At 59.6% G+C, this 22,479-nt stretch overlaps 1 protein-coding gene across 8 annotated transcripts in view; it reads right to left on the reverse strand.

Moving 5' to 3' along the window:
* HDAC4 (histone deacetylase 4) overlaps window positions 1-22,479 on the reverse strand; it is a 273,236-nt gene that overhangs the window by 128,172 nt on the left and 122,585 nt on the right. For 7 of the 8 annotated variants that reach the window (XM_077869460.1, XM_077869459.1, XM_077869461.1 and 4 more), the window contains one exon: window positions 10,916-10,987. In XM_077869460.1, the coding sequence (XP_077725586.1) occupies window positions 10,916-10,987 (72 nt within the window). Of the gene's footprint in view, window positions 1-10,915; window positions 10,988-11,538; window positions 11,561-22,479 lie in introns of those variants that run through there. The other variant, XM_077869466.1, reaches the window with a different exon arrangement.

Raw genomic sequence — 22,479 nt, forward strand, 5'->3', positions numbered from 1 at the left:
AGGGGACACACGGAAACCTGCGCAGACGTGGACACAAAGACAGTCCTGGCGGGGGGTGTGGGCTCGCTCCCGCACATGGAGGATACCCGCGACAGGAAACACAAGCACACGGGGGGCTGGGTAAGACAACTAACGCTTCAGCACGATTCGCTTCAAACTCTGCATCATGAAAGAACGTATGCTTTCTGCTCAAGCCCGCACGGGACAGTCACAGAAATCAGTGCCACGAGGAGAACACAGAACATTTCCAAACACACGCAAAAAAAAAAAAAAAAAAAAAACACACGGTACAGGCAATAATCCCTGAGCGCACGGCCACGGAACGGACAATTAACAAAGCACGCTGAAACAGAAAACAAAAACTTATAGGAATACTAAGCCCTTTTCTTGTAAATATTCAAAAAACTCAACATGAAGATGATGAAAATGTGAAAAAAAAAAGGAAAATGAACAACATTGTGGATCGAGAATTCCAGGGGCTGCCTGAAGTCGAGCTCAGAAAGTAATTCATAGTCTTACGCACTTAAGCAATTAAAAAAAAAAAAAAAAAAAAGGAATCGAAACAAATAAATTAGGCAGTGGACTCAAAAAGTCAGAAAAAGAACCGGAAAATTAAACCATATGCTGTTCAAGGAAGAAGAGGAGGAAGATCATGCAGATTACTGAAGTTCTAGGAGTTACTGATTCGGGGCACAGAAACTCGGGAGAACGGAGGAGGGTGGCGCGCAGGGGGCAGTGAGCGGGCCGCACAGACCCGGTGCTCTCAGGGGAGGGGGCGCAGCGCGGTCCCGCTGAGCAACGCTTCAGGAACTGGTCCCAGCATTTCGGCAAAACAAAACAAAACAAACAACGCTGTTGTTCTGGGAATCTGCAATGGTGCGCAGAGCCACGGAGGAATGCGGTCGACACCCACGCACCCAGCTGCAACAAGGATCAACATTTGCCGTCGTGTTTCATCTGTTAAGATGCAGTTTTCCCCTGTAATTCCACGGAATAAAATAACCTTGAACTGGCAAAAGACGGAAAAACGGTCGAGGCACGTATTTTTGAAAAAGTTTCTTCTCGTTAATGACTATGAGTTTTAAAAACAATGACATTCAGCGACGTTGCAAAGACCGCGCAGCCACGTCCCACGTCCCCCTCGGCCGAGCCCGCCCTCGGCTGCCGGCGGCGTGAAAACCTCACGCGGAAGGACGGCTACTTCCACGTCTGTCGGTACCGTCAGGGGTCGCTGGGAACGCGTGATGAACGTCCGAGTGTCGTTTTCGGGCCCGACCCTGCATGGCCCGTGCAGCCTGGCTCGATTCTCTACTGCTGAGCATCTTCTCAAAAACGTCCCAGGGAGTGACAAGCTCAAAGCCCCGAAGTCACCGCGGATCCCCAAGAACCGACCCCTCCCGTAACAGATGGCCCGGGTGGTGTTTTCCTCAGAGGAATAGCTGCGTCCGCCACGCAGAAAGCCTTGCTGCGACACACGTTCCAAATCTGACTCTACGGAAAACCCAATTACTTCAGCACAGGCTGCCGTCGGGGGGCCCCGTGACCCCTCCTCGCAAGGCCTTGGAGGGACACCACCTTGCCACCAGGAATCCTCGTGCGCGAACGCTCGCGGCCTCTCACTTTGGTTTTCCGGGTCTTCGCGACAGCCCGTGATGTTATTTTAATGGCATCTCGTGTGCATAAGTCCCCGTGCGCTGGCTGTACCGGCGAGGGTTCTATCTGGAGGGAGCAAAACCATCTGGACTCTTGGGCTCTGCGAGTTAACGATGAAGCAAGTGTTAGGTTCTCCCCCACTCCCTATTCCAGAACTATCCTTAAAGCTCTTTAGAAAACCCTTTTGATGTTTCTAATTTTTCTGTATCCTGCAGGAAGAAAAACTGCTTTTTGGAAATATTTGCAAGCTCAAATTGAGCAAGAGCTGTAAATAAAAACCTGGCGTACAGTTGGGGACTTGGCTTCCAAGAAGTGCACAAATGTACTTCCGGGAAGCTATAAATAGACCCAGGCCTCGCCCCGGGCAAAAGATGGTGAAATGTCCGTACATCCTCGGGGACAAACGTGCCTGTTAAAGCAAACGGGGCTTCCCGAAGGGAGTGACGGCTGCAGCGATGCACCTGATGGCGGCGGTCACAGCGTCCTGGCATGTGTCACGGGGCGAGTGCTCCGGGATCACGCGCGCACGAGGCAAGAGCACAGCGCACCCCCCCATGGCCATGCCTGAGACCCCCGCCCTCCTCCCCCTGCCCCCCGCCCCCCGAGGCCCAGGACGGAGAGTGCTCCTGCAAGGTGCTGGCGGCTGCCCAGGTGACCCAGCCGGCCGGTGTGCACGCGCGGGATCCGTGTGTCCCCAGGCACACAGGCTGCCCCCTGCCCCCCGCCGCGCTGCCTCCCTCACCCGCCCCACAGCCCGGGCTCGGCCGCGCTCACACCGGCACACACCACGACTTCTCAGAAAGCCACTGGACTACCCTAAATTCGGCGGATAAAAACCCAGCATTTCCAAGAGGCAAGGGGTCGTCGTGGTGGAGGAAGGTCGCAGGGCGCGAGGACAGCGGCGGCCGATCCGGGAGGCCGAGGTCACGGCGCGCGGAGAACGCCCCCCCCCCACCCCTCGGGCTTCCCTCGCCGCACCTGCGAGCGTCGGCGCACGCGTCCCCGGACAGCGGGAACGGCAGGCCAGGATTACCCAACACCCACAGATGAAATATTTAAAAATAGAAGGTGTTTCTTCCAAGGCAGAAGGAGCCGAGGGCAGCGGTGAGGCCGCGGGAGGTGGGGCTGCACTTCCCGGGGCGCTGGGGCCATCCAGCAGGAGCCCCCGGCAGCACCGTGCACCCCACCTGACCCCAGGCGCCCCGCCCCACACACCCAACAGGGAACGCGGCAGCTTCCGGGGGGGGGGTCCCGGGCAGGGGGCCGCCCAGTAGGAGGCTAAGACGTGGGGCTTCAGTGTGTGTGGGGGTGGGGCGGGGGCGGGGGTTCAGACTCCGCCGTCTAGACTCGGCCAACATCCAGCCCCTTACTGGAGTGTAACCCGGGCCGTTCTCGTGGGGAGGACGAGGCCCAGCCGCGCAAGGTGCGGCATGAAGGCAGGGGACAGGCAGGGACAGCGCCCTGCTGCCGCCGTTATCCCCACGACCGCTGGCGACCTGGTGCCGTGGTGCAGGCCTGCTGCCAGCGTGGGGACGCGCCCTGGCTGTCACCGCAGATCGAGGGCCCCGGGGAGGCGGTGACACCACGAAGTACGACGTGGTGAAAATGCACCAGTAACCACAAGCAAACAGCATCTACATAAAGCTCTCAGACAACGTCTGCCCTATAGACACGGCGACTCGCGCCGTCCGGCCCGGCCTCCGCTGCGCCCCACGTCGGGGGTCACGCTCACAGCCGCCCTCTCCACATCTCCAGTCTGCACGGCCAGGACCAGACCTCACCTTCCCCTGTGGGGGCTGCGTCCAGGTCCCCCCTAAACTCACGGCAACCCCACCATCCACGGGCCAGAGCCCAAACCCTGGGGTCACGCCTGCACCCCCGGTTTGTCCCAGCTCCTTCCAGTGCTTCCAGAATCTGAACCAGGCTTGCCATGCGCACGGTCTCCCCTGCTTGCCCAGGCTCCAGGCTCCCTGTCCCTCGCCCTGCCCCGAGGGTCCACCACCGCCAGTGTGTGCAGCACGAGCTGCGGGGTGTCACTCCTCCGCTCAGAGCCCCCAGAGCTCTCCACTCCTCGGAGGGCCAAGCAGGGTGGCTTCAAGCCCTGGGTGACCCGCAACAGCCCCAGCCTCAGCCCCAGCCAGGGACGCTCCTCCTCACCCGCCTCCGGGCTGGCCAGGGCCCCCTCCAGCCGCTCACGGCCAGCAAGGCCTGACCCGCTCCTCCTGTGCCGGGGGTCAGCTACCGCCGTGGCACCTCCACCAGGCCAAGTCCCGCATCCCTGACTCCTGCCCCTGCTTCCTGGTGACACGATTCACTCGCTGTGGCGCTGGCCGCCGTCTCCCCGGGGTGACCCGAGCTCAGCAACGAGGAGGGGTCTCTGTTTCGTTGGCAAGTACACGTAACCCGAGGGCCTGGGGCAGAGCCTGGCGCCTGGAGTCCCACGGAGGATGGCACGAGGGAGTGAGCGGGTGCAGCGAGCCTTCCCTGGCCACTTGGCTGACGACGGTGGACACCACGCCACGAGGACGCCCGTCTGTGCTCGCGCTTGTCCCTGGCAGCACCTCCGACCCCCCGCCCCAGCAAGCTGGAGTCGGCAAGCACACGGGGAACCCAGCGCCCCCGCACAGAACACATCCTCAGGCACGTACTGAAGACTCGCGGACCCCAACCAGAGAGCAAGACTCCACGAACCTCACGGCCCGCTCGTCTCTCACCCCGAGACACCAGGTGAGAATCAGTAACGAGACTGCATACCTTCAGACGAAGAACGCTTCTAAATACCGCAGTTTTTCCGAGAAAACAGGACCATCAGGCAAAATTTAAAGAGGCTACAAATTAAACACTTCAAATTAGAACTCACCAAAAGCGCCTGTGCCCTCAGAGACGCGTGTAACCGAGTGTGCGGCCATCAAAAAGAAGAAAGGTTAAAAATGAACGTGCCCAACGTTCAACCTACAGGTTTAGAGCACGAATATGTGATTGATGCCCCCAAAGAGCAGGAGGCGATGGGACAGGAGGTACCGTGCACCAGAGACCCCAGAGGCACAGGCCGGTCTCTGAAGGACACTGAGCACACAGAGCTGACGCCGCGACACAGCGCTCTCGGCCCCAACGCCCCGGACCCACCCGTCCCCCAGGATTCTCGTGCAAACATCCAGGCTCCTGCCACCCCCAGGGTGCCTGTGCCGTGGGGCTGGCCTGGGAGCAGGTCCCTGGGTCCCCTCGTGGTCCTGCCCTGAGCCCGGCCGTGCACAGGAGGCCCAGGATCGCCAGCCCCTTCCCTGACGGCTCCAGACAACAGCAGCCAGCGGCCACCTGCTGCCTCCCGCCCGCTCTGGGCCACTCGGGAGGCCTGGGGGTGCAGAGGGTCGGGTTTGGGTGCACAGCACGCCGGGCGGTCGGCACTGCTCTGAGGCTCCAGACACGGGGACTCCTTCAGACGAGGCGGCGGCCATGTGGCTGAAACGCGCAGTAGACCGACCGCTGGACGCCAAACCCTGTCCCGACCAGACAGTCCCAGCAGGACGTGGGCACAGCCCCTCCCCGGCCCCGGCTGGAGGCACCTGGAGACCCGTGAAGGGTCCGCGGATGCTCTGGGCCCGTTTCCGTCCCGCTGCACTGCCCAGACGTGCAGGACGGAAAGCCGGTGAGGAAAGACGTCCCCGGTCCGTCCTGGGCGCGTGTCTGCGATGGGGGACACCTCCCGTCACACCCCACCCCCTTCCTGCCACCTAATCACCACCTCCCGACATCCCCGGGGACGGTAAGGGGTGCCGTCCACACAGCCCGCGGGGTCACTGCCACCATCACTGCGTCCGGCTGGTTCCAGGCGCTCGGGCTTGGGGGACATTTCTCCGACGCCCCAAAGGCCCCGCGGGGCCGCGGCCAGCGCACCCTGGCTTTCCCACCGCCCTATTCCCTGCTCCAGGCCACGGTCAGCTCTTCGTCGTCCCGCAGGCCGACGGCAACAGCAACAATAGAGTTTAACGGGCTGGAACGACACGCTAACCTCCGCCCAGGGAGGAGCAAGACACGGAAAGACCCCGGAGGGGCTGCCGCCAGCGGAGTGGGCCTCGGCCGCGGCAGTGGGGGTGCGCCCGGGGGAGGCAGGAGCACCACCGTTTATCCTGCCCCCCAGGGCCCAGTAAAACTGTACGGATGGCTTAAAAAAATCACCAGCACAAACGCAGACAAAATGCAAATAGGAGAGAGAACAAAGGTGTCAAAGCCAGAGAGAGCGCGGCTGGAGGGTGCCTGCCTCACGAGGTGCATAAACCAAACCCCACCCAACGGCGGGGACTCCGCAGTTGGCAGCAGCAGCTCGCACAGCTGGAGAAGCCGGGGGCTCGGTCCCCGGACAGGTGAGGTGCTGGGTGGGCGTCCCCACACCCGGACGGCCCCCGGGAGGGCAGGGGCCCCGTCACACAGCGCGGAGAACGGGGGGCATGGGCTGGGGGGCCCGGGGGGGGGGCAGGCCTGGGCGGATGTTTGCAGGCCGCCCCCGCGTGGGGAGGGTGGACAGGGAGCGCGCAGGCCGGCGCAGGGCAGCGGCCTGTGTCCAGAACCACCTCCCGGAAGTGCCGCCGAGGCCCCGCGCACGGCTCCTCACACGCACTGCACACGTGCACGACTCCGGTCCGCGGACGCAGCTGCAATGACCCCGGGGCTCTGCTCACGCAGGCTCTCAGGTGAACCGGGTGGAGGCAGGGCGGGGGAAAAACTCGCAACATTTATTTAGACTGAAATAATCAAACCATGGGAATTCTTCTCTCCATTTTTCAAACTGCAGGATTTTGCTTTGTATCTTTCTGTTCTAGATTTCTTTTTTCCTCCAAAATTGAAAGCAAACAAGCAAGCAGAAGAGCACAGCAGGCCCCCCGTGCCGCTGGGGCACACGCGCATCCAGCACGGCAGATGTGCATGGTGTGCCCCCTGTCCCCGCGCCCCCCTGCGTCTACGGCCGGATGGGGCCGATCCTGCAGCACCGCCTCCCGCCTGAGCCAGGCTGGGCGAGTCCAGGTGACGACGGCACCAGAGGAGGGTGGTTGGTGTCCGGCCATCCCCGACTGGCACTTCAGCAGGATCCTTGACTGTCCCACGGCGAGCCCAGAGGCCCCAGCCTCACACACACACACGCTCATGCACACGCGGGGCAGCAAGTGTGAAGTATTACCAGGAGGCCGTGGTTCCCAGGGGCACCTGCTGGGTGAGGTATCTATCGCCTCGGTGCCAATAAGGGAGATTTTCGGGCGCTTTCCCAGGGTCACTCAGGGGGGTCTCCTATGCCTCATGTTTGCATTTCCCTCCCCAGATGCATTTTCTCTCATCGAAACCAAACAACAGGACACGAAACATGCCTGGGGGGCAGAGAAGCTTCTAGCCTCAAGCAGCTCCTGCTCCAAAATTCAGGACAGCGCAGCGGCCAGACACCCTCTAAGATGTGGGAATCCACGGCAAGCACCACACCTCACTTTCTGTCTTAGTTCTCTAGAGTTTCGGCAGTTTCTTCAAGGGTCCAGAATTTTCTTTTAAAAACTGCACCTTTGTTACAGAGCCTCAAAACGCACCCTCCAGCCTAACTGACCAACACGTGTGTTAGGGGCACAGGCCGGCAGGGCGATCCATGCTGCCTGCACCCTGTACCGAGGAACGTGCCGGAGCCTCCCGGGCCACAGCTCCCAGCCTTGGGGTGGGCGCCCCGTCCCCTTTGGGTCACTGATGCAGGCTCTTCCCAGCAGCACAGAGCAGAGGGGGGTCTTGGCCCATAATTTACAAGCTTGGGGTCCTGAGGGCGCTCGAGCCTCGAGGACCCCCGTCCCTCCCCGTGAGGCGGACGTGCTCAGGGCAGCAAGGGCACTCGGCCGCTGTGCCGGGTACACGCGTGACGGGCGGCAGCCCCCCTGCAGCCCACGCGGTTCACAGTGCTGAATACACGTGTCCTGTTCTCATTCAAGCCCCGCTTTCCCCACTTTGCGCCCGGATGACGGAGGCATTATTCTCCAAGCCCTTCTCCCAGTCAAGGCTGCTGAGCGTCTACACTGTGCGGTGCTGAGGGAGCCCCCCTCCAGCTCTAGAAGCTAACACCCAACACGTTCGGTACGACGTCTCTCTTCCGCAATAAACACGCATCGTTTTTAGAATCAGAGAGAAACGTCTGTTACTCCAAATAAATGACGATTCACAAACGCGTGTCTTATGGGTCTTCCACATCCCCTATAACCCAGGCACCTGCTCAGGTGGGTGTGTGATCCCGGGGCACTTCTCGCTCCCCGAGATGCTCGCCTCTCCCCCTCTCACTGGGCTGATGCCGTGGCTTCCGCAGGACTCCGGCCCGGCCACTGGGCCTGCACCTCAAGTCCCCACCCGGGGAGGGGAACAGGTGCAGCCGCGTCCATGACCGAGCTACTGCACCGGAACGGGATGCTGGACGTGCAGTAACCGTAAGGAGACCTGTCGTACCCGAGTGGCACGGCGGGCAACGGCCGTACGGTCTCTCTTTCGTGATGCAACTATTTCACAATTACGGATTTTAAATCAAGAAAAAGGAAACAAAAAGAGGGAAAGGCTTGTTTACATAGAAGAAGTGATGTTGGGGGGTGGGGGGGACGTTAAGAAATCAGAATCAACCCAAACTAAATAGCATTTTGGCTTTTTCCTTCTACAATGGACTCTTCGAGCGTGAGAGGTCATTCGTGCCTGAATTATTCCGCGCCTCAATCCCAGATGGCACAGAAACGAAAGACAGAACAGTGCTCTTCTATCGGAAGTGAGACTTTAGAAGGAGTCAGGGCATTTCAAGGCAGCCGGGACGAGGGAGCACTGGGCCGAGGACGCCGCCATTCCCAGCAGCGGGGAGCGCCAGTCCCGAGGAGCACAGGCCCCCACGCGGGCCGCGGAGTCATCCCTGCAGATGACAGACGTGTGTCGGTTTGTTTTCACGCCGCCGAGCGGCACAAGGGTGCTTCAGATTAAGCTCAACGGTTAGGAAATCCGCCAGGGTCAACTGGGGTTGGCAGGGACGTTATGGGAGAATGTTTCTGCTCCGGCCGTGACAATATGGTTGTCAAGAAGTTTTCGTATTAACTTCCAGATCCTATTTTCCGGTGGAACGTAGTTGGCAGGGGTTGGGATGCGGAGCACGGAGGGGTGAAGAAGGAAGGCCTTTCGCTTCAGCAGCTTCGGAAGCACACCTCGGCGTGCAAGCTTCGCGAGCGGCGTCCCCCGCCGACCACCCGTGCACGTGCCTCCGCCCTCGCAGGCTGCCCGTGGGCACGGCTTCTACGACACCGACCACCAGTGACGCAAAAAAACACAGCGCGACAGCTGAAAACACAGCATCATCCGACTCTGGCTAATGGGAAGCTGGCTACCAGGAAGTTAAGGGACCTGCTTGAATTTCATGGGGGCACACTCCCCACGACACCACTCCTCAGGCTGGGTGGGCCCCGCAAAGGAGAAGAGGTGAGAGGGCCCATGGGGACTGTCCGGGACCCTCACAGCTACGTCACACGCCGTCCTCAGCGTCTGTCAACGGGACGTGAAGAGATGACATCCCCGCAGGAGCTACTAAAAATCAGACATATTTTTGATCCTTCTAAGAATCCTGCATCATTATCCCCAAGTCCGGAATGAGTGATCAGCCTGAGGCCACGGCCACTGGGTCAGCAGGTCCCCAGGTCCCCTCAGGACGAATCTGAAGCCCACGGGGGCTGTCTCACACTAAGCCAGAGGAGTCGCACAGCAGGTCTCAACGGGCAGGGTGCCCTCCCCAACCCAGAAATTCACCTGGAGCACACCTCTTTCTGGTCCACGTGGAAACAACACGTCCTTACCGCCTTCCCAGCCCAGCGGACCGTCCCCAAAGCCTCTTCCTCTGCCCCATACCTGGGGGAGCCCTAGGAACCTGCCTTAAGACCCGCGACCACACAAGGGCTCCGCGTTTCAGCACCAGGAACACGGGCAAGCGGAACCCGGAGCACGTGACAGTCAGCCCAGTTCACTCTACACGGGCTGAAATCAAAACCTGAGCATCTCCTGCTGTTTTGAAGCCTCCCTCCCGGGAGCTGGGTCAAAAGTAAAGGCGAGGGGAGAGGTCAGGAACCAGAAGACGGAGTGGGCTGGGAGCATGGCGGCAGGTGGCCAGGCGAGCGCCAGCCCCGGGGACACAGGGCGCCAGGGCACCGTCCAGGGGCACCTGCAGAGCAGCGACAGGAGCTTTGTGTGCAGGGAGATGCCAGGAACGGCCCTCGGCAGACCACGGAGAATCACCGTGCAAACAGGGACGTCCCCTCTTCGACAGGTCCAGCCTCCACTTAAGGGGCAATGGGGAGGTTTGATGGGGGCCTGGGCAGAGCTCGGGGCCCGCCACCTCCCCACCCCGGCCGCGGCTGCCCACGGAGCAGGAGATCAGGGTGGCACCCAGGAAGGCTGGGGCCCAGGGGGTGCTGCCAAGCCAGCACCGCCAAGACCGAGGCCTGGGCACGTGGGAAGGCAAGGGTCCGGCAGGGGGCTCTTGAGACGCCGGCTGGGGAGTGCAGAGCACCCGCACACCCAGGCCTTCAGGAGGTGCTCTGCTCTCAACGAGGCCGAGCGGCCTGCGCAGGACAAACGGTGCCCAGTTCCTGGGCTGAAATCCTGGAGGACACTAGATGGGGCCGGGGCGGGAGGGCTTTTACAGAAAAAGAATGTTTCCACGGCCATCCGGATTTGGAAAACGTTGCTTAAAGCACGATATTTAGAAAGATGATACACATGGAACGAAAGACATAATCATGGCTGCTGTTCTTTTGTTAATGAAAAAAAAAAAAGAAACCAGCAAAAGGCGCTTCGGAGACCATGTCACTGGCCGGCTCCAGCAGCGAGAAGCCCGGGCCGAGGGCAAGGCGCGGCCTGCCACCGTCCTGTGGCTGCCAGCAGCCCGACCGCGCCAGGCAGGGAAGCTCTGGCCCCAGCTCAAGCCCAGAGCTCTTTCCCACAGATCCTCCTGCGGACCGGGTCTGGGGTTACATCTCAAACAAGCAGTTGGCACCTCTGGGAGGAACACACCCTTCCGAGCCCAAGATAGAGAAGATCCGCATTCTCTGCCACTTAAATAGCATCAAGCCGATGATGCCCGCTTCGCTTCCACGACCAACGGCCTCTCTTACCCCAGGAGCCCGCGGACCCGACGGCCCACCCTGCTCCCCGCAGACCCCCGTGCGGTGGGGCCTCCGAACGCCCCGAGGGGGAGCCCGCGCCCGCCAGGCTGGGCGTGCTGACTTACCCGTGCTGGGCATGTGGTTCACGCGGGCAGGGTTTAGCAGCTCCACGGGCTGGTCTCGGCCAGAAAGTCCATCTGGAGGACAGAGAAAGCATTTGGCTTCAGAAACTGCTCTCATTTCAATGAAAACACTTTACACTCCGAGTCTGCAAGGAGACTCCTCGCAAACAATGGAAACGCGTGTGTCCTTCTTACTTTGAAAAGGAGCACAGGTTTGATTCCATCACACGTTATTTTTGTTTGCTGAATCAGAGAACATGAAGGACCCTTCTCGGAATGACCAGAATAGCCCCCGGGGGGAAGGATGGGCCGACGAGAGCTCGGGGCCTGCGGACCTCTGTCCTGCCTGGCCGTGCGGGCCTACTCCGTGCGGCAGCCACGTCGCCCCCACTCGCGCGGACCCAAACGGCTCTCCTGCGGAGGCCCGAGCAGTAAGGTGACAAGGACGCACACGGGAGCCCCTGCTCTTCCTCCCAGATGCTGACACACGGCCGGAGGTGCTAACAGCCCCGGGCCTGGAGGCCCGGCCGAAATCAGCTGCGGGGTGCCCGGGCGGGGGGCGGGGTGCTCAAGGAACCGAAGACCCCCGAACTCACTCTCGGACAAACGCCTGGCCAGGTACTCACAATCTACAGACTCATGTCTTTAAATCCACTTTCCGACCGGATTCAGGGACGGCTTCTATCTCCCCAGGCTGAGTGCAAAGATGGAGCTGGAAGCCGGCCACCACCTAAACCCAGAGCAGGCTGCTTTTAGACTGCCTGAGATTTTCCATATTCTCTCAGATAGAAAAGAAAGAAAACTCTGGCAAAACTTCCAGGAATCACACTTTTGGTTTAAAATTAGCTCCTGACAAGTGGTGTAAACCGGCCTGCAGTGACAGGCACGTCATTATAGACGCTGACGTGGCGGTCACTCTGCGCTCCCGCTACGGGCTAGAGGAGAAGGCTGGTCTCACGGAGCAGCCAGGAGCTCCCCGAGGCAGACTTTCAAATCACGACAAAGCAAATAACGTCGGATCCACCGACTGTACGAAAACCTCGCTTTTTACCCAAAATGGATAACACCTTGCACACCCTGCACATTTAGTTACACAACCCCCATGTGTCTCTGAAAATGTTCAAAATCCAAGGATGAAAATAACAACCCCGAGGAGATCCAAAAGTGTGCTCTCGAGATCTGAAGAAAAGTCCCCCACCGCTCCGCCAAGGAAGCGAGGGAAAGGCGTGGGAGGCCTTCTCGGGGCCCTCCGCACCCCGCAGTAGGGAGAGCCCACCATGGGGCGCCTGGGACTTCTCTCCCCAGACCAGCAACCCCTCCCTGACTCCAGAGACGTATGGGAACAGTTACCGGCAGTCACCAGGCACTGTGGGGCGGAGACAGTCCAGGCTCCCAGGCCGCGTCACCCCTGGTGCAAACACCAGGCCCCAACGCTCACCCCAGCTACTTGCACGAGGGCTTCTCTCACGGACCAGGGCCACCCGACAGCCCAGGCGCTGACCTGCATGCCTAATGCTATGACCTACGACCGCCTTCACTGCCATTCACAGGCAGACTGTGAGACCTGATGGGCATCTTTTTTTCTGAAAATAAATTACTGAAATTTATTTTGTTTATAAATACAGCAAAAACTTCATTTTCAAAAATACAAAATTCATAGAAGTGTATATATATATATATATATATATATGTATATGTTTTTTAAAAGTTTGAGTTCCACTGTAAATACTTTCAAAAACACCAGAAGGCCCCTCTAAAAATCCTAATCCAGCTGCAAGTCTCCAACAGGTGAGGGTCAGGAGCAAGGTGCTGGGAAAACCAGCCCATTCAGGGCTCTGCAAGTAGGTTCAGAGGAGGACCTCAGCTCCCAGCTGAGCAAAGGCTCCAGAACCAGAAACAGTTTAGAAACCACGAAGCCAGCGCTCGTACAACGAGGAGACTCCAAATTGTAGGAGCAGTTAGTAGCAGCACCAGGCCAGCATCCCGCCTTATATAAAGACCTTCCCTTGAATTTAGAATCAAGGTGTTTATGTCTGCCCCAAGCCCCAAAGGTCGAATTACTCCAAAGCCAGATGCATAAATGATGCATAATAACAGGTTACTTTTATCCACACTATGCGGAGGAGATGCATCAAATCTCAACGCAATCAATTCAGAGTGTAAGTTAAAAGATATGTGGTTATTAGCGTGTCCAAAAGTATCGCCCGGGTGTCTTAAATCAAGGTAAGGCTTCGCTGAGTCGGCTCATCCTCAGAGTTTCTGGACGCTGGATGGGGCATGTCCCGCTGAGCTGCCGGCTAGAAACCAATCACATGCATGTGCCAGCTGGCCCACCAGCACACAGTGCCGTCTGACCTGGGCATGCTCTTGTCCTGCTGTCTAGAAAGGCCGGGCCCCAGGACCCGGAGAGTGGAGGAGGGCACGGCCTATGGCTGTGATAGGTTTTCATCACTTTCTTCCCCTTGAGTCCATAGGGTCTGCTCTGGAACCCACTGAGAAGGCCGAGCAGGTGCCACAGACGCGTGCCAGGAGAAGCAGGCCGCCCGCCACAGGGAGCCCCCACGCCGCCCCCCACAAGGAGCCTGCCCGGCCCGCGCTTGCACAATGTGGATCCTGAAGCAATTTCTATAACAATTGCTACATCATCTTCAACACACAAAACACAGAAAAACTTCACTGAATAAAAAAGTCCAACCCCTTCCCTGATGCACATAATTAAAGGGGATCCGTACTTTGATGCTGCGCAAAAATTTGTATTTTTTTGCACCAACAAAGATACATGAGAAATCCACCTACAGGTTACCTAATGAGAGGTGGGGAGGAGAGGTGAGGGCAGGAGTGGGGGCAGGGAGGGCGGAGGGGAGAGGAAGAGAGGGCAGGGGAGAGAAGGGAAGCGGAGAGGAGAGGAGAGGAGAGGAGAGGAGAGGAGAGGAGAGGAGAGGAGAGGAGAGGAGAGGAGAGGAGAGGAAGGGAGGGGAAGGGCCTGCACACAGGACCGGGACACATGCCACACGCCTGCGTGGTGGGCACCAGTGAGGGTCCCACTAAGGTCATCTGCCCTTCCCCGCGGGCCCAGGACACTGAACATCTTTCCACGCGCCTCCTGGATGCTCTCAAATCATGCCTTGTGCCCTTTCTAAAAAAAAAAAAAAAAACAGAAACAAAAACAAAAACACTGGGTTGTCTTTTTTCCTCACTGATTCAGGGGAACTCTTTACAAGTCCTGACCGTGAATTCTCGGGCAGTTACATGCCGCGGACATCGTCTCGGAGACCGCCTTTCTTTACGGTCACATGCATCAATCCTTTTATGGCGTATCCTTCCCTACCTGGAGGCTGCAAAGGCATTTTACCATCCCGTCACCTGCACGTCCTGTGGCGCTCCCTCTCACGCGTGCCTCCCATCTCTCTGGTCTTGACTTCTATACACCGAGTAAGGAAGGGTTCTTTGGGTTTTGTTTTTTTTTTTTTTGTTTTGTTTTTTTTTCAATGAAAACAGCCAAATGTCTCACCAACTATTAAGACGCCTTACTTTCCCGGCTCATCAGCACACTGGTTCTATCAGACACCCAATCTCTGTCCTATTGGCCAATCTGCTTATACCTGTGCCAATAATCACACCGTTAACTCCTCACATCCGGCAAGAGTCCTTACTCTCTTCTTCAGACCCACCCTGGGTTGATGTGGGCCCTTTACCACATAAATTTTAGCATCGGCTTTTCTTCCAAAAGACAGGCAAAAAAAAAAGAAAAAAGAAAAAAAAGGAGAAGGGGAGAGGTGGGAAGGGGCTGGGATGGGACTAACTCGCTCTGCCTGCGACCACACAGCACCTAGAGTTTGGGAAGAACAGAATCTCAGCAAATTACATCTTCTAATCTGTGAACATGGGATATCACTTCACTTCATTTCTGTCAAAGACGTTTTAGAGTTCTGAGTGCAGAGGAACTGAAAATCTTTAGATTTATTCCTAGGTGTTTGCTGTTTCAAGTAAAATATTCTACACAGCACTATGAATTTAAATTTCTACTCGTTGGTCGGTAGACGGGCAATAAACCACCACATGTGGGTTTAGATCCCAGCATCTCGCTCCTTTCATCCCTGTCGATCCTTTATCTGCAGGAAACGTGACTTTCCACATGCAGGATCATGTGCCTACGACAGTGACAGTTTGGTTTCCCTTTTATTTCTTTTTCTTGCCTTATCCTGTTGGCCGGGAGCGATGCTACATCTGCACAGAAATACTGAGAAACACTCTCGCTGTTTCTGATCTCACCCCTTCCTCCTCCTTGCATTTCCCAAACCTCCCCAAACCGAGGGCTCTCAGCAACACAAGTGGGGATGCCAGCAAGCTCTCATGAATGTAGCAGAACCGGATACATTACTCTCCTCAGCTGTGCTAAGAGGGGCTTGTCTAGGGTAGATGGGAACGTGCCACCCACACCCCCGGGGGCAAGTGCCCCCCACCCCCCTGAGCAGCTGGTGGCCACACACATAGTCATGGGGTCCGAGGCCTCCGGCAGCAGAAATCATGCAATGTCTTCATTCCAGCCAATTTTCCTACCCGTTTTTATTTTGTCATACGAACTTTTTATTTTAGAACAGTTGCGGATTCACAGAAAAATCAAACAGCAGACAGCGTTCTCACACACCTGCTTCCCCCACGACGGGCGCCTTCCACGAGGATGGCGTGTCTGAGCTCCAGTGACCTGAAGCCCCCCCCCCGCGGACTCGGGTTCCTGGGCTTTCCCCGCCAGCCTCCCACCCAGGATCCCACACGACCCCAAGCTGTCACGGCTCCTTAGGCTCCTCCGACTGCCCTTGTTTTTGATGACGGTGACCATGTGCAGGAGTACGGGTCACGCATTCTGCTGACGGTTCCCATCATGTGACATCACGTGCTACCAACGTGACACCTCACCCGGGTCGGTCAGCGGCCTCGGTCCCCTGGGCAGCGTGGGTCGGTCAGGACTCCCTGTTATAAAGGCACTTGATTCCCCGTCCCTAGAATGTTCTCTGACATAAAGCCCCTCTCTGTCGCCTGCGCTGCTGAGAACGGTATCGGCTGCCCTTCTGCATCCACTGCCCAGGATCAGCGTGAGGGACAGGCTCCCGGGGACGCAGCGAGGAACACCCGGCTTGGACGGCCGCCTGGCCTCTGGGTCCCAAAGGAGGAAGCAGGGGCGGGGTGCAGAGGGCAGGGCCGGTGGGGCACGCCGGGGCCGCTGCGGGCGCTCGGGCCAGCACTCACTGCCACCGGCTTGGCTCAGAGCCCCGCCCGCCTGCACCCAAGGTGGGACCCCGGGCTTCTCCACCTCACTCCTCAGACTCGGGGCGCGTCTCTGAGGCAGGGAGAGCAACAGGCCCCGCTGAAGATGTGCTGAGAATTAATTCTGCATCTCAGGGGCGACCCTGGGCCTGGTGAGCAGCCAGCAGATTTTCTAGCAGTAAGAATGACAGTGCCCCCCGCCCCCTCGCCATCATCTAATCCGGTGTGATGTCAGCTCTCACAGGGAACATGCTAGAATGTATGCCAAGAAGGGGTTCTTCCCCATAAATGCCCGAGCTCCAGTTGGGGTTTTGGCTTTCTCTCTGCACTGGATCCGCTATCACTCCTGCGCACGCTGTGATGAGCGGGAGGGTCTGGGGGGCGAGGCAGCTCGGCTTCCTGGGCACAGGTGGGCACTCGGCCGGGGGGGGGGGGGCTCGAGCTGGGGCGGCCGCCACACACTGTGCTCGGAACGAGGGCTGCAGGCCCAGGAGGCATCTGGTCCTCCCCCTGCCCTTCCAACTCCAGACGCATGTGCACCCCTAGGAGAGACCGGTGCCGTGGGGGTCAAGGTGCCTGGCTTCGGGTTGACAGCACTGAACCAACGCCCGGGGCCTGATGCTGAACAAGAGAAGCCCGGGTTTCCATAAAAATGAACATAATGAGAAAAGTCACATCCCTGCAGTGGGGACACTTGTGTTGGGGTGTGTGCTGGTAGGAAGCTCAACGCAGGCAAAAGGCTAGAAGAAACACGTAGGCCTTTGTATGAGGGACCTCGGTTCTCCCGCCTGGTGAAAGGACTTGTCTTTTCTTGCAAGCATGGCAAGAAAGCCCCGTGTGCTGCAGGCCTGGCAGCAGGAAGACAGCCTCTGGCCCTCCGCACACAGCAGGTGTCTGCACAAAAGCCCCGCAGGAGAGAATCGCCGCAGGAACGCTGCCCCCCACCTCCCGCGGGCGTGGCGGGGTGCACGCCTCCACACCAGCCCGCACGTACTCTGTCAGGACGTGGATCACTGGCGTCAGGATGCAGGGGCCAACACACCCTCCTACGATGTCGCTGCATCTCCCTGCACCGAACCCAAGCGAGCTACACAATTACAAGCTGGACACCGGACCCCCTCGTTTATTTAAATTATAAAAAGGGTTCGCTATATTGAAACGTCCCGGCTCAGAGGTAGAAATGACTCATCAGGTCAGCAAACTACTCAAAGGGCCCCCAGGCCCGCCCCTGACCTGAACACCCGGTGGGGTCTCCGACCTCCACCCCAGGAGGACTCGGCGGGCCAGGCTCCCGCCTCCTCTGCTCAGGGACCCGCCCTCCGCGACCACATGCAGCGGTGCCCGAGCCCAGGGCGGCCGGCACCCCTCGGATGCCCCACGAGCTCAGGGCGGCCCAACAGGCACTCCCGGCGGAGTCCCCCGCGCGGCGCCCGCTCCAGAACACCAGGCGAGGTCTGCGTGGCCTGAACCTGCCCGCTCACGAGAACCCATCCCCAGTGCGCTACGTGTTGTGGGTTCCTGAGGCAAGTCCCGCGTTCGCTTCTGTGTATTTATCAGAAAACGGTGGAGATGGAAGACACAGTGTTTCTCAGCAATATTTCTTCCTTCGGGAAGACGTTCCCAAAGTCCAGGCTGACCTATGAAGTATTCTTCTGCTTCACCTAAAATCGAAACTAGCTCTAGCTCCCAGTTTACAGGAAATACGAGCTTAGAGGGACGTGGTGAAGAGACGGCAGGAGGCTGAGACCGTCAGGTGTGGATCGGGAAGCCGCCCAGGCCGCTGACCAGCTCCTCCCAGGGGCCCGGCGGCTGCGGATTCAACCCCAGACACGGCCCCAATCCCAGCATCCGGATCTGCACACGCACCTGCGACAAGACTCTTTTTTCTGGGACCACCAGTGAAACCTGAGCGGTGGGTGCTCAGCTACGACGTGATGTTTGGGAATTCTTCGTTTTGTTGAGCGTGAGGAGGGGATTGCATCTGTTAGAAATACGTGCCGCGGTATTTATGGGAAAATGCTGTGGCATCTGGGATTTGTTTTCAATTCTCCAGGAAATAAAGCTTGGGGAGGGGGCTGATCGGGAGGCTCTGATCCAAACCACAGGGTTTTGAAGGTTGCAGACGGGCACTGGGGCTCCCTGTACCTTGTAAGGTCTCTCCTTCTTCTGTAAGTGAAATTTTTTACTGTATTTTCAAGAGATGCCAAGAATAAAAATAAACCGTCACTTTGTATTTGATAGCGTTTGTCCTCGCTTAACTCCTGCTAGGTCATCACCTAACCAGCTTCCTGACAATCTTCAGTATTACCAACCCTGAGCTGTGCAAACAAGAGCCAGCAAACCCTCCTGGCTCACACGCAAGCCAACACACGGCCCGTGGGCATCTGAGACGTGGCGACCGACGGGATGCGCAACGCGGAGCCCAGGGTCCGGGACGCACTCCCTTGTGGGGACGGCCTCACCTGCTCCAAGAGCGGGGTCTGTGAGGCGCAGGCCACGGCCTCCCCCAGAGACACGCTCTGCTTCCCTACACACCCAGCCGGGCGCCCTCCCCGACACCGGGGGCTGAGTCAGGGCCAAACGTCCCCACTGCTTGGGCCCGGCCGCTCGGTCAGCTCGCAGGAAGGTCGAAGCGACGTGAACAGGACGAGCCACCGAGGGAAGCATCAGCCTGCTACTCACAAGTTTAATTTGGGAAAATTCAGAAGTGGAAACACACTGCCTTGCGGGCCCTTTGGGGACAGGGTCCACCAGCCAGAAAGTTCTGGAACCGGGAAAGAGTGCCCGAGGAGCTCTGACCACAGGCCTCGAGGGCGAGAAAGGGAGCGGAGGGAGGCAGCATGTCTGCACCTGCCGGGAGCTGCAGAGTGGGGTCTGTCCTGTGCCCACGTCCCCAGCCCCGCGAGTCCCTGCTCCAGACATGAGCTAGACAACACTGACGGAGCACAGGACAGAGAGGGACAGGGCGGGACAGGGCGGGACAGGGCAGGAGCGCCCGAGGGCCGGGCCAAGTGCAGGCCGCGGGGTCCAGGCCGCCGTGCTCCGCAAGGCCAGGCCAGGCCCGCTGTCCTCCCCGGGCAAGGGCCACACTTCATGGAGGGACGTTCCCAGCGAGCCTCAGGCCGGCCCCTGGGGACTGGTCTGGCCCCTGCCCGCCCCCCGACAGCTGTGGGCCGCCCCCGCCCCATGGCCCAGCCCCGCTGGGGCGGCGAGAAGCGACTTAGGAAATCAGGAGAAAGCGTCCTCGCCCGCCTTTGAGAGCAGATCCGTCCCGGCTCCTGCGAGGACGTCCGTCGCCCTGTGGGGGACATAAGCGGTGGGTCCCTCGGACGCTGTTCCGCGGAGCACCGGGGGCGTAGGGCAGTCACCGCGTGTGAGTGTGCAGCTTCCCGGAGTCGCACGGGAGGGAACACAGAAGCCACCGCAAGCAGGGGCGTCGCAAAGGACACGCGAAGCCGCGAGCGGCCCGAGGACTCCCGGAAGCGCCTTGTAGACGGGGTCCCTTACTAACTAAACCAGGAGGACACAGGGCCATGCGGTTGCTGGCAGACGAGCCCCGCGACCCGCCCGCAGCGCGGCCGCACGTGTGTGGGGCCCCGAGGACGGGCCTTTTCTAGTTAAGCCACCGCGGGTGCTTTCCTGCAAGTGTCCTATTTTCTGAACTAAGAGGAGGCCGGGGCCCCCGGGCCGGCCACGGGGCCCCACGGGATTCAGGGCCAGACAGGCTTGGAGGCCTCGTCGGCAATCCTGTTAGTTAACCTCGGACTCGGTTTCCCCGTCTGCACGCTGATGCAGGAAGTAAATAAAACAGCGGGTGTGGAGGACGGGGCGCTCCGGCTGCCCTGCTGTGACGCGAACACGGCCCGTGTGCACGCAGGATGCGCGCTCCAGCCCCTGCCCAGGCATCCGACTGGGGCAAAAGCGTCTCCTGAACATGTGAGTCAGCAACTCCGACCACTGGGTGGCCAGGCCGTCCTCCCAGGGCGCTCTGCACGCTGCCGAGCGTTGAACCTCGCTGGAAGGTGTTCGTGGTTAGGTGACAGGAAGTGGGAAATAGGTACATACCCGTAAGCAGCTCCCGAGGAGTGCCTCACGGGCTCCTAACAAGGAACCGACAACGGCCGTTTGGAGAAAGTCGGCTCAGGCAGGGACACCGGGGACCGCCCGGGAGACCCAGGCGACATGGGAAACGGAGCCACGGGCCCTGCTCGCCCTTCCCCAGCGGTGCTGGCTTCTAAAAGCCTCTCGGTTCTTTGCACAGAAAAGGGTCCTCTGCCCTCCTTCCTCCCAGGCAACATTTCAGCAGCAACGGAGCACACGGCAGACGCCAGCAGCGCTCGCTCAACGCACCAGGCCTGGGTGGGGGGTCTGGCCGCGGGGCTGACCCCCACACTGCCCGAGGGGCACTGGACCCAGGGTGGGGGGGCTGGCTGTGGGGCTGACCCCCAGCACTGCCCGAGGGGTGCTGGGCCCTGGGGTCGGGGGGGGCTGGCCGCGGGGCTGACCCCCACACTGCCCGAGGGGCGCTGGGCCCCGGGCCTCACCCAGAGAACCCCGGCAGGGCCAGCGCACCAAGGGCGGCCAGCAGGTGCGTGGGGAAGGCTTCCTCCCCTAGCGCCGTGTCGGGCAGCATCTGCTTCAGTTCCTCAGGAGTGTATCTCGCCCCTCCAGTTCCGTCCCTGCCAGACCTCGCTGGAGCGCACGACACCAACAGTGGAGCCTACGCCCCTGACCAGAAACCGGGGCTCCCTGGGACCGGGCACTCGCTGTGGCACCGGGGGCCAGCTGTGGTCCGTTACCCTGCTGGGTCCTCAGCAGGCAAACAGCAGGAACACCACTTGGTCCCCATGGTAACAGCAGCCAGGAGAGAGTGAGGAAGGACCCGGGTGACGATGACGATGACAGAGCAGCTCTGCAGCCCGCCCTCGCCTCACTCACCCTCATTCACTTGTTGAGCAGACGGCGCTGAGCTGGTTATTGTGCAACTGTCCCACCTCTGCGGACACGGTCTTGGACAACACCAAGTCCCCGTACCCCAACCTTCCACCAATGAGGAAGAAACAGCACGCACAAGCACATGGCGCGGTATCATGCGCTGGAAACAAAACGCACTCGGAAGAATGCGACTGGGGATCTTTAGATAAAATGATCAAAGAGGGCCCTTGTGATGTGGCAACACCCGAGTGATATGCAAGAAGGATCCATGGCAACGACCTCATCCAAGGCAAGGAAACAGCAAGTGCAAAGGCCCTGAGGTAGAACAGGCTGGGTGGGTTCCACTCAGCAGGCGCAAGGTGAGAAGAGACAGGGCCGGGGAGGGCACCAGGGCCAGGCCACAGGTCCTGAAGGTCACCTCGAGACAGAAGTCCTCACTTCTGTCCTAAAGGCTCATTTCAGCTGCCGTGTGGAATAGTAACCAGCCCCAGGGGCCGGAGGAGGGAGACGGAGGCAGGAGGAAGAGCCCAGGAGGTGTTTCCCGATCCCGGGCTGGAGAGGCTGGTGGGCACGCAGCAGAACAAGGGGTCTGACCTGAGACCTGTTCGCAGGTGAATCCACAGGACCTTCCACGGGCCAGATGCGGATGTTGCAGGACAAAGCACTCCCCGGGAAATGGGACACGGAGAGGAGGGCGGGCGGGCGGCCCCAGCCCGCTGGGGCAGCTCCCGGCACAGACTGACGGAGACCGACTGCTCATCCCCGGGAGCAAACGCAACTTCTAACCACCTCTGATCGTCAGCTGTGACTTCCAGGGCGGGGGGGCGGGGGTTGGGGGGAGAGGGTGACGTTCAGGATTTGCGTCTGTGCTTCAAAAGGCAACTTTATGTTTCAGTCTAGCCTCCCTCCAGAGCTCGGGGAGCCAGCTGACGGGCTCCAGCCCCGCTCGCCACCAACTGCCACCGCCCAGACACCCAGCATCTTGCGGGGGGGGGGGGGGTGCGTCTTCTGGGATACGGGCTCCTCTCCTCCACTGAGGGAGCTTCGGAGGAGGTGACACTCGCTCCACGTGGGAATCTCATGTCAGGAACGAAAGGGCATAAAGGACATTTGAGGGGTGAAAACAGGTTTCAGTTTCCCGGCTGACTGCTTCATACCGGGGTTCGTGCCCCCCCAATGCCAGGTTAGTCTGTCCTCACGGCAGCAATGGCCCAGGAGCCAGGGCTCTGTCTCAGAGAGCCACCCCGCTGCCGGGGGACATGCCCGGGACGGCAGCCGCACTGGGGGCACCTGTCACGCTCGCCAGTTGCCATGTTTCCCGTTGTGATGCAGAGATGTCCTCTGGTTCCACCAAACGCCCTGGCTCC

The sequence above is a fragment of the Canis aureus genome, chromosome 24 (genome assembly GCF_053574225.1).
Source record: "Canis aureus isolate CA01 chromosome 24, VMU_Caureus_v.1.0, whole genome shotgun sequence".
Lineage (NCBI taxonomy): Eukaryota > Metazoa > Chordata > Mammalia > Carnivora > Canidae > Canis > Canis aureus.